The sequence below is a fragment of the Gavialis gangeticus genome, unplaced genomic scaffold (assembly GCF_001723915.1).
Source record: "Gavialis gangeticus isolate Ggan-Ray unplaced genomic scaffold, GavGan_comp1, whole genome shotgun sequence".
In the NCBI taxonomy this organism is placed as follows: Eukaryota; Metazoa; Chordata; order Crocodylia; family Gavialidae; genus Gavialis; species Gavialis gangeticus.
The window spans coordinates 11,894,773-11,906,383 of record NW_017729029.1 but is presented as its reverse complement, the minus strand read 5'-3'; the positions used below and the strand labels follow the sequence as shown (position 1 = coordinate 11,906,383).

At 51.2% G+C, this 11,611-nt stretch overlaps 1 protein-coding gene across 2 annotated transcripts in view; it reads right to left on the bottom strand.

The window, feature by feature from the left end:
* Positions 1-11,611, bottom strand: part of HTR2C (5-hydroxytryptamine receptor 2C) — a 78,468-nt gene that overhangs the window by 6,405 nt on the left and 60,452 nt on the right. For both annotated transcript variants that reach the window (XM_019521258.1, XM_019521259.1), the window contains one exon: positions 11,214-11,414. In XM_019521258.1, the coding sequence (XP_019376803.1) occupies positions 11,214-11,414 (201 nt within the window). The remainder of the gene's footprint in view (positions 1-11,213; positions 11,415-11,611) is intronic.

The window sequence follows — 11,611 nt, the reverse complement described above, 5'->3', positions numbered from 1 at the left end:
ACGCAGGAGCACCCCCTACTAGCCCGCCTCACGTGGTGGAAACAGCAGAGGGATACGAATACCCAGCCGTGTTCCTGAGGTGGGATCTCTGCACCCCGCCACAAATGGTCCCCAGGTATCATGTAATGACTTTAACTGGAAAATATTTTGCATATTTTGGGCCTAATTCCTTTCCCACTGGCATAAATCAGGAATATATTTACATCCTACACTTATATTTTCAGTCAAAACAGAATTCTGGGAAAGGAGGATAACACGTGCAGTACTATTTGGATCTAGCAGTCATTCACAGGCACGAATGTTTGGGAAAATGTTCTAAAGAGCTATTCTTGTGAAATGCTGTTATCCCGAAAACTGACTGTTTGGCAAACAAATCGGGGTAAAGCGGCAGCTTATCGAAACAGAGCTTGGAACTTCCACAACTGCAAAAATTAACTAAAATTAGCTACTTGCTGATGCCTGACAAGACTATTCTGCTCTGCATGTTTCTAATGTGAGTCATATTTCTTAATAAAACACGTGGACTTTTAACTGTTGTGACACGGCTAAGAGGGTTGAACTGAAGAACTCCTTTCCTGGCTGGGAGGAGAGGGAAACTCTTCCTCGGATCCGACCAGGTGGAAGAAAATGATTTAGGGATTGGTGCCAACATCTGTTTCAAGCCTTGAGACATCCAGGGCGCGTCTACATAAGACACTTACTGCACATTAGTCTAATAACATTGTGCAGTAGCCAGGCAGTTAAAAACCATGCAAATAGCAGTGTTATTAGGCTAATGAGCAGTAAGCATCCCCCAAAAACCATCTGCCAGTGCTACTGCACAATACCTCTAGTTACTGCACGTTTAGTTAGTACATTATTAAGCAAGCACTAAATTAAATGCACAGTATCTAAGGGGTGCTGGTTGCAGCCACGTTGGTGTAAGGACAGGCTCTTTGGGTATCTAAGATGCATTGATGAACATGCAGATGTGCCCCCAGGGTCAGATGGGACCACAAGACCATTCAAAGCCATTAACTTCCACCTACTCATCCAAATATTGGGTCTGAAAACTCATGTCTGACAAAAGCACTTTTTATCAGCTCAAGAGAGGGAGGATCCACTGTCTCTCTGGGAAGCACATCCACACCAGAACCAGAGGCAGCGTGCCAGGGTTGGTCGCACCAGTGCCGCAGACAAAGCAGAGCCCACGTCTCCTCGCCGCTCCCCTGCTTACAAAGCCAAGCGTGGCACTCGCCCTTCTGCCGTGGCGGCGCACGGGGAGCTCAGGCCCAGGTGCCTGCCGGGGGAGAGCCGTGCCTGCCAGCTACGCAGCACCCCTCACACAGGGGAAGACGAAGCAACCCCCTGGCCCACAGCTGCCAGCACCTGGACCTCGGGTAGCGGCTGCCCAGCGCATTGGACATTGCCGTCTGTCTTATCCACGGCCCCTGCCCCCTGAGCTTGCACACCGGACTTGGTCTGCAGGCGCCGGGGCTCTCCAGGTGAGCAGCTATCACCTGCGTGGGCACAAAATGCTGCAAGCATCACCGCGTAAGGACGTGCTTGCACTGCAGCCGCCGCCAACCACGCTTGCTGGGGCTCTGAACCAACCTGCAAACGTGGCTTTCACCCCAGACGGGGATTTCCACGGGACTGTTGAAGCTGGATACTGCGTGGGCCTGAGGGACTTCCTTCAAGCACAAGGCCGGGGGAAGAACGGTGGGAGCCGGCCCTCTGCAAATTGCCCCGTTCCCACTTGACTCCAGTGATGCAGCCCATGCTGACGCTGCCTAGACGAGACTCAGCCGGGGAAGGAAAGCCAAGCTTTCTAGCAGCAGGACACTGCTGGAAGCCGCAAGTCAGCCCGGAGCAGACGAAGCCAATAGTTGTTTCTGCCCGTGAGCGCTCAGCCTTTCCGGCGCCCCGGCACAGAGCAGCTGGGAGCCGTCTGCTCGACCCGCGCTTGGATCCAGGGCAGTCTCGCCCGACGCGCCCTCAGCAGAGGACCAACACGCCGCCCCGACGAGGGGGCTGCCTGTGCCTGCCCTCTCTTACCCTGGGCAACAGCTCTCCTGACACTGGCCTGGCACGCTCCCAAAACGTAGGTGTAGATCATTTATCACCAAGCCAGTTTTAGGCAAGCCCATCTTTTTTTCTGGCTTTGTACAGCCCCGAGCACCACGGAGCCCACAGGCACGGCTCCAGCAGCTCTGTAACAAAGCCCCAGAGGCCTTTCCCTTGCTCACATACTGCGGACGAGCAACAGGGCGGTTAAAATGCCCAACCGCACCCAGCATGGAGGTGTCCGATGTGCCATTTCGGCTGTTCTGCTCTCTGTGAAAAACGCATCGCAACCTTTCCCTTTTTCTCTTGCTTTTACGCTTTGCATCTCCCTTTTGCCCCAGGGACAGCAGAGGGAAATGGAGGTGGAGGGGGCCCTTTGGATGACAAACGCAATTACGGTTGTTGTCCTCATGCCTATTTCTTGTCACGCTGAAGCTCTTCTCCAGCCAGCATTCAGCTCTCCCAGTGCTGCTGAAATGCCATGACAGACGTGGAGGGGCAGATGCTCTTCTCAGCATATCCCCCATTAATAAAACAAAAGCCCAATGACCTCAGATATCTCTCTGTAAAATATTCAAGAACTGGCCCCAGAGAGACAGCCTTTTGGAAGAAAAACATGCAATTGTACAGAGGAGAGTCAGAAATTTCGGCTTTAGTGGAAAAAGTGCATTTGGTATCTTGCTTTCCTCAGAGAAAGCCTACAAGACTAATGGAGATTCCTGGCACAATAAAGCCCTCAATGATGGATCCTACTAAAAATGTAAGCAATGGCCATTTTTTCTTCTCTCAAACAAGTGAAAGAAAGGTGCACACTCCTCCAGGGACAGAGTCTCATTAGAAAAAATAAGAGAACACGTGTGGCTTGCTTTCTTTTGCTGCTTATTTTTCTGTGTAAAATGTGCACAGATGGAAACCCGGGGGTTCTCCTTTTATCACTAGACGCAGCCCGGGGACACCCACCACCATCCTCCTGCTTCCCCGCTCGGTGAAGTCCAGGGGAAGACGTCCGCTGACCCTGGCAGGCTCTGGATCCGTGACCGAATCCCTCTGATGTTTAGCAACCAGCTTCAAGACGACACGTGGGTGCACGCTCCCCGTGAAGAATGAGCTGCAGGACGGGTTTCTCCCCCAAAACTCTAGGCTACTTCTGAAAATGGGTACCAGGTACAGTCCTGCCGTGTGCCTCAAATGTGCCCGCAGCTGCTCAGCACATGCAAGCCAATGCATTTAGGTTGGAGGAGGAGCAGAGGGCAGGATCTGGACCGCCCGGTGCCGCTGGTTGCCTCGTCTCTGCGTGAAGTCCATGGCTGGACTGTCCCCGGCTGCCAGCTTCCAGCCAGGGAGCCTGAGGCGATGCCTAATGTGTCCGACCTACTTTTGCTGCGAACGAGAGTGAAAGCACTATGACGCTGCGACGGCCATCCCGGGATTTAAAAAAACTATTTGACGGGCCGTCTCTCCACGCCGGGGCTGTGTCAGATCGACGGCCCCAGAAACAGTGTCCAGCTGCGTCTCAGCAGCTGCTGTACACTTCACTCCAGACTGCTCCGGGAGACAAGGTGTTAATTTTTCTTGATTCTCCCCAAGACCATTGGAAAAAAAAAAAAAAAGAGCAAATGATTTTGTTTCCTAACGAGAAGCATCTCGTGAAGGGCCTTGGTAAAACTTTAGTAGTAAAATAAAGGCCCGCTGGCAGGAAGTCATCCTGGGGAGATGGCATCTACTCCTGCTAATGAACTGGAAGATGAGAAGGCCGCTTCAGAAACTCGGCTCTTTCCAGACACACAGAAAAGAAAAACTGGGCTTTTGAAATCCTTCAAGTTCTTTGAGACTTAAAATGAGACTAAGCCACCCCATGCCAGAGGCTCCCAGCGTAGCGGCAGATACGTTCCCGTGCGCTACGTGTGTTACAACAGCAGTGAAATACTTGTGCGGCAGGACCAGGTCTGGGTTTGTCTCAGAGAAGAATAATACAAGCCTTGCATTGGTTTCATGCAAGATAGAAGAGGACTGAATTATGCACATACTTAAGTGGTGTTCCTAAGTGAAACGTAATTGTTTCCTGTGCATCAAGAAAGCTGTTGATCTTCATTTAGATATGACGGGAAGGCTGAATAGCCCGGGCTGGAAGGGAACCTTGCAAATGCCACTCGAGGGCCGAAAAGATGGATGATTTTCTCACCTTCACCTGTCTCCAAGAGCGCCCTCCAGCGAGACCACACGAGGCCGACTACCCTCCGCACACAGCACTTGCATCCCACATGCGTGGAGCTCTCGTATCGCAGGAAGGAGAGGAATTGCTCTGCGGTATTGCCTTCAAGCAACCCGAGAAAGGAGGCCAAGGGCTTGCTTTTATCTTGAAGTGCTTGGTCACTCAAGGTATCCAGGTTTTTTAAGGGCTGATCCAACCAGTAGCTGTCACCAGACAGCTGCTACGAGAGGCAGGTTATCTTGCTGCAAGCTGAGGACAAAACCCAACAGAGCAAAAAGTCAAGTCCAGGCTTCTTTGGCGGGAGTCATCCTGCGACTGCCTCCGAAGAGGTGTTATTAGCCCATGGCAATCCTCACGGTAGCAAGATCAATGCCCCAGCGTGGTAGAGAGACACAGCAAATACACCGGGAGAAGACCAGCTATGCCCTGGAGAGTTCCCGTCCACAGTGCATTATTCTGTCTCTCCGTGGCTTCCTCTGTCGTCACAGCACTTACTTTGTGAGCCGCTAAAGCTGTGTCCTGAACCACTCGGAGCGTTACCAGATGAGCGTTACCAGATGACCACCCCTGGACTTGGACCGTCTGCAGATCGTGGGCTGGTGCAAATGGGCTGAGCCTTCACATCATCCATGGAGATTTACTACAGCTGCTTCGGAGCAGGACCTGCCCGCTCAGAAAGCCCAGGGGCAGCCACTGCTGAGGAATACCGGCAGCCCAAACCTGGTGCTCTCATAGCCTGAACAAAGCTATGACAATTTATATCTGCTGAGGATGCGAGAGAAGGATTTTGGCCACAACAGGGGTCAAATAGATTCGGCGTGCCCATTGCCATTTTCAAGCCAAAAGCAATATCGCTGCCTGCCTTCAGCACTGGAGAAAGTGTGTCGTTGCCCTGGATGAGCTTTCATTAATATGCATTGCCTTCACTGTTCTCAGCAATACTATTGCTGCACCTCCCACAGAAGGAGAGCTCAGAGGCAGGATTTTGCAGGAGAATTTATGCTGTTTTCCAGAAGGTGAAATGAGACTGTTTAACCTTTGCTTCACTCTTGACAGCTCTTCTATTTATTAAGGACTTTCTTGTCTCCGAATGATGAGCCACGCACGAAAAGGGTCCACCCCAACAAAAAGGTTCGAGCAAAATCCCGGTAGCATATTTAGACTCCCCATCTGTTGTCCTACCCAATACCTGCGTTTGTGCCAATTCTGTTCCCTGCAACATGTGGCCTCAGCCTTGTTTGCTAACTTTGGGGTTGAGTCTGCAAACAGTTTCGTGTGTGCACTCTTACTTCTCCGTGGAGTCCCACCGGCTGAACGCGGACCCTGCCCAGGCCCCGGGGATGCATCCATTTGCTTTAGGTGATATCACAATGACTTCCTCACTGAGAAAGTGCCCAGAAAGGCATGAATTCAAGCCAAACCAAATCAATCTCAAACCTCTCAAAGAAGGAGGCCAGCAAGAGAAGGGTCAGCCTATCCATGTCTAATACCCCACACCTTGTTCGTGCCTTATGAGCTTGAAAACTACCTCCAAAATCTGGCTGCCTTGAGCATTAGGGTCTAGTCCTACTGGGAGGGGTGATGTCTGGTTTGCTCCCTGATGGACCTCGTTAGGACTCCTTGCAGAGGAGGGGCTGCTTGGTGTGAGCACATCCTGACAGCTGTAAATACAAGAGAGTCGTGTAATCAATGATAAGCAGTCACTGACCTAGCCCTAAATTGTTCGTATTGCCGAATCTCACGGGGAAAGCATTACAATGCTGAGGAAGTCAAATATGGGCACGAAGTCCTGTTCAATGTGCTATGACATACGTGACTGAACCTCTCTATCTGAAACCAAAGTGATGAAATACCGCGGGCATTGCGAGACAACAGAAAGGAGGACATAGCATATATGTGCTTGACTATGCACATGGCTGCTTTTTTTCCTTCCTTTAGTTATCTGTTGTGTCTTCAAGCCACAGAAGACTTGCCTGGCAAGGTACTTTCTTGAAATGGTAGGAAACCCCCCCGTGGTATTCACAATTAATATTACATAAACAAGACATGCGGTGCTTTCTGGTTCATTAAGACATAACGTCAAGATGCCAAAGAGAAGTCACAGCTGCTCTCTACGAGGAGGAATACGTTCAGGACATGCCAATTACTTTGTTGTCATGCGGTGCAGGAGACCGCCGCTGTCCCGATGCCAGGCGGCAAGAGTGTCAGGAGAGCGGGCCGGTTAATAGATTGCACGTAAGGCAGGCTTGGAAAATGGGTTTTCTTTGGAAGTGGGACGAGGAATGGATAGACGCGAACAGGAACAGAGGAAAACGGGGGCTCTTCCCTTCCCCGGCAATGATGACGATGTCAGATGAGTGCCGCGAGAGACACAGCAAATGTCAGTCCCAAAGAGGAACCCGTACGCTCTTCCATGGCCGGGAGGGATGCTACGCCATGCTGCCGACGGGGAAGCTGGAACAGGCCCATTGCAGCTCTGCCTTCCTCCAGAGAGACGTGGGTGTGCAACAGGACAGCTGCCCGCTGTGCCTCCTACACCCCCCCGCTCGGACATACCAGACTAACCCCACTAGCAGCTGGAAATGGTGCCCACACACATCGCCAGCTCCACAGATGACAATAATGATACAGGAACCCAAAATGCATTTTGACTCTACCCCTGACAGTCTGGCTCCGGATGAGAGAAAAGATGGGAAGTGAACCTGAGCTGGAGCTCATAGGATCCTAGAAAATGAGGGTTGGAAGGGACCTCAGGAGTCCAACCCCCTGCTCACACTAGGACCAGCCCCAACTGCATCATCCCAGCCAGGGCTTTGTGTAGCTGGGTCTTCAAAACCTCCAAGGATGGAGACCCCACCACCCCTCTGGGGAGCCTGTCCCAGTGCTTCACCACCCTCCTCACGAGGAAGTTTTTCCTGATATCCAACCTCAACTTCCCTTGCTGCAGCCTGAACCCTTTGCTCCTTGTCCTGTCGTCTGCCCCCACTGAGACCAGTCCAGCTCCATCCTCTTTGCAGCCCCCCGGCAGGGAGGTGACAGCTGCTATTCAGTCCCCCTCGGTCTTCTCTTCTCCAAACTAAATCAGCCCCATTCCCTCTGCCTCTCCTCACCAGCCCCCAACCATTTTTATTGCCCTCCACTGGACTCTCTCCAGCGTGCCCACATCCCTTCTGTAGTGGGGGCCCACAGCTGGACACGGGACTCCAGATGTGGCCTCCCCAGTGCTGAATAGAGGGGGAGAATCACTGCCCTCGATCTGCCGGCAATGCTCCTCCCGATGCAGCCCAGGATGCCGGTCGCCTTCTTGGTGACAAGGGCACACTGCTGGCTCCTATCCAGCTTCTCGTCCCCTGTCCCCCCAGGTCATTTTCTGCAGAGCTGCTGCCCAGCCCGTTGCCCCCAGCCTGCCCCGGTGCAGGGGATCGCTCCCTCCCCAGTGCAAGACTTTGCACTTGAGTTGGGGGTGTTTTAATCCCCATCCATAGTTAGTCACATGCAGTAACACGGCTGACTTGGATGCGTTGAGGCCCCAACACCGGCTGCATCTTGAAGCTCTTTCCCGGGTTTGCTCCCATGCTCGCTCAGGGGAAGCCCCACATACCTGCTGGGGGATGCAATCAGGCCCTGAAAGGTTCAGAACGGAAAACCGCTATGTGTGTTCGCGGCAGCTGCAGCGCACAAGTGCAAATCCACTTCCGGAACCACTACGACTTTTCTTTTCAAACCATAGTGCCCTGTTTGTGCTTCTTCCTCTATCATAGGACAGGACAACAAAATGCACCGAGCGGGTGTCTGTGTGCTGCTCCCACCCCGCGCACAACTATACGGGAGGCTCTATCTTGCACTAAACCAAACTGGAGAAGGGCAGCACTCCCTAGGCCAGCGCCATGGCACAGAGAGCCAGGAGCCGCGGGTTCAATCTCATGCTCCGGTGCTAGCTAACTGCCAAATAACAGGTTAAAACAATGAATTCCTTGGTCTCTCCATCTGCAAAATGGAGATAACAGCTACTCTCACACAAGCTGCAGGTAAAAGGTACTCTATTAGACAAATTACCACCTTCGTCAGGGGGCATTTCTCATGGCACGCATGCTCTGGCCTCAACCTCTCTCAAAATTGTGGTTGATGAGAGACGGGTCTGTGATTTTTTTGTGTGAATAATGGGCTACATGTAGGCCATGCTAGATGCAATGCCGTGCAATGGCTAAGGTGGTGGCTAAGAAGCAAGAAGGAAGGAATTCATGTCAAACTGTTTCCACTCCACAAACAAATGAAAGGTATCTGACACGCACAAAGTAAGGGCTAGTAAAAGCTGCAGCATTGCAAAGATCTGAGACTCTTCTTTCTCTCTCTTTCTCCTCTTTTTTAGTTTTGTTGGTTCAAAATACCGATCTCACCACCCCGTGTCACAGACGGCTGTCATGTTATCCATCGTATCCTATTAAAACATAACATAGAAAGCCGAGATAAAAGGACCTTTGTTCCCAGAGGAATCTTTCTTACTGCACATTATTTCTCTTACAGCAATGCACAGATGCCCCAGTCCGGATCAGGCCCACCTCTGCCTCGGGAACAAAAAACAGAAGCAAAAACCTGTCCTAATCCACCTTGCCTCGCGTTGCTGTACGGGTACCAGAACGGTGGCCGTGCATGTGATCTTCCTGGCTGTAGTGAACACAACAATCCCGAGACCTCGTGAACTCTGCTCATGAGAAAGTGAGACTGCACATCCCATTAACTGGGCTCTCTCTGGTTCTGCATTATGATTTTTTAAGGGCAATTACACTCTTGGCTAACCTCCCATTATCTACAGGTCGCATGGCAAGAGACTTCCCTTGCTATCTAAAAGGAAGCATCAGGGCTTTAACTGGAGGTGAATAGCTGCACTTGTTTTAGATTAAACAAATAAACCACGTTGCAGCCTCTCCGCTGCCCATGCAGCTCTCTTCCGGAGAGCTCTGCACCGTGCTTGCTCGACTTGGCCCTTGCAGGCGAGAGGGAAAGCACCCCAATTCTCTGATCCTTGTAACCCCAAGAAGTCTTGCCTAGATGACAGATGGCACAGCCCAGATCTGTGCCTAGCTCTTCGTGGCTGTCGGCTGTGCTACTTCCAGAGCAGGGCTTGCAGTTGCATAGACCTGAATCCAGGGGATTTGGGCACTTTCTTGTCCTCTGTCCCTTGTTGCAGTCTCCTTGTTTTAAATTAATACAACAGAAGGAAAGTGGTTTTGCCACATCCTGTTCCTGCAAGCTTACAGCACTGTGGACATGGTCCCTTCGCATACAGAAATCAACAGTATGCCCCCCATCTCAGTAAGCTCGTGCAAGCTGGCACAGGCATGGCTCGAGGAGCAAAGCATCTGCCCTGCATGCTTTCCTGCCAGCAAAGTCAAGGACAATGGAAGAGCCCAAGCCACTCAATTAGACAAACTACAATCAATTCCCTGTTCCCAGTGCTGGAGCAGGGTGCCCTCTCTATTCGTAACAGCTCTGAAGAGGCACTAATGTCCTGCTGTAGAGGGATTTAAATGCATGCTGGCAGTTCAGCAAGTGCTTAAGTGCTGCCTGCATCGCGGACGTACTGAAGATGGTCCTTGTGATACTTGCATTGAGGGTGAAGGTGAATTTCATTTAGCCGGTTCCTTTCTCTTGAACACCACATTTTCGACAGGCTTTTAAGCTCGGTGGTGCGGAGGGGCATTTGCCATGACTACGGTCACATCGCGCAACAGCTCAGACTCCCTCATTTCCTGTTGTGGAGCATCTCAACTCGACAATCCTCAAATGAGTCAATTTACCTAACCTCATCGCAGGGCGCTCACAGGAGTCACACTCTTTGCTGGGATGGTAGCACACAGACAAGTATGTTTTTCTAATGCCTGTTCCTGGCCCAGGTCGGAATTGGTGATGGGCATTTTTGCATCTGTCATTTTCTATAGCTCCCTAGGAAGCCCCCGGCGCCCTACAGACATCAGCATTGCATCCCATTCCAGTGAAGAATAGCTCTTTTTGGAGGCAAGAGGCTAGGCTGGTTCAGGAAAGTGAAAAACCATGATGCATTTTTCACCCGTAAACAGCTGAAAGCCATGGCTGACAGAGGGAGAAAAGGCCTTTCAGTCACGTGCTCGATCTCGGCAGGCTGCTTTTCATGCAAGCAAGTGAATGTAATGGAGCAGAGCAGCAAAGGCCCCGCAAACTCCTCTCACCTACATCTCAATGCAATAGTTTAATAAACCTTCCCCGCATTATTCCCCACAACCAGGGACTGCAATGCCTGCCACTGCTTCCCCTGGGCCTTCTAAATGAGCCTGAGTTTCTTTCTACTGAAGCAGACACAGAAGGGTCCATCTTTTTACAGCTGCACTGTAGTCTCTGCTGCAACCTCCCTGTGATGCCGACATGCACAGATTAGCTGCATGGCCGAGGTGCAGCTAGCTGCGCGGCTGCAGCAACCAGAGCTCAGCAGAGGCTGCAAAATCTACCTGAGAAGGGGGAGAAAGAGGGGAGCGGTTATCCTGCACTGAGGGCACAGGCGGCTCCCAGGCCTTGAGCTAGCTACTGCAGGCGCTGCAGTGCAGACGTGCTCTCTGCACTGGCTCTTTTACTTGCCGATTCTTTGCTAATGCCATGTCCCTTCTGTATCCACTTTATTTACACACAGCAGTTTGATAGCCCCATTAGCTTGTCTTATGACAGTTTATGGCTTTTATTGGCATATTGATATCTATATAGTGATGCTCAAACACGCAAAATAACTGCGCTGCAAGAATCCATGGCTTCGTGCGGTCCCAGGCCAATCAGAAAGAAAGGTTTCTCCTTCCCGGTAGCCATTCATTATATTCAGTCATGCAGCCTGGGTAAATTAATTGGTACGGCCTATTAAAAATCCCCAGTGACAACTAGCGTAATGCCATTATGCATTCAAGAGAGTTCGAGTGTGAGTCGTGGTGCTTACCTATGGATATGGTCCAAACTGCAGCAATTTTCATAATAGCCTTGGTGCGGGAATTGAAGCGGCTGTGCTCGATGGGATTGCGTATTGCTACATACCGATCGAGAGAGATGGCACAGAGATGCATGATAGATGCGGTTGAAAAGAGGACATCTAGGGAAATCCATATGGGGCACAACTGTTTAGGCAAAGGCCAAGCATAATCTGAAACACAGAGAGAAAAGGAATGAAAAGAAAGAGGGAAGAAAACAACTTGGGAAACTAGGCCAGCATCCATGATCAAACCATTCAAGTATTTTAACTCAGCACCATTCATGAAAGGGGGGGGGGGTGTGTGTGTGTGTGTGTGTGTGTGTGTGTGTGTGTGTGTGTGTGTGTGTGTGTGTGTGGGTGTGTGTGTG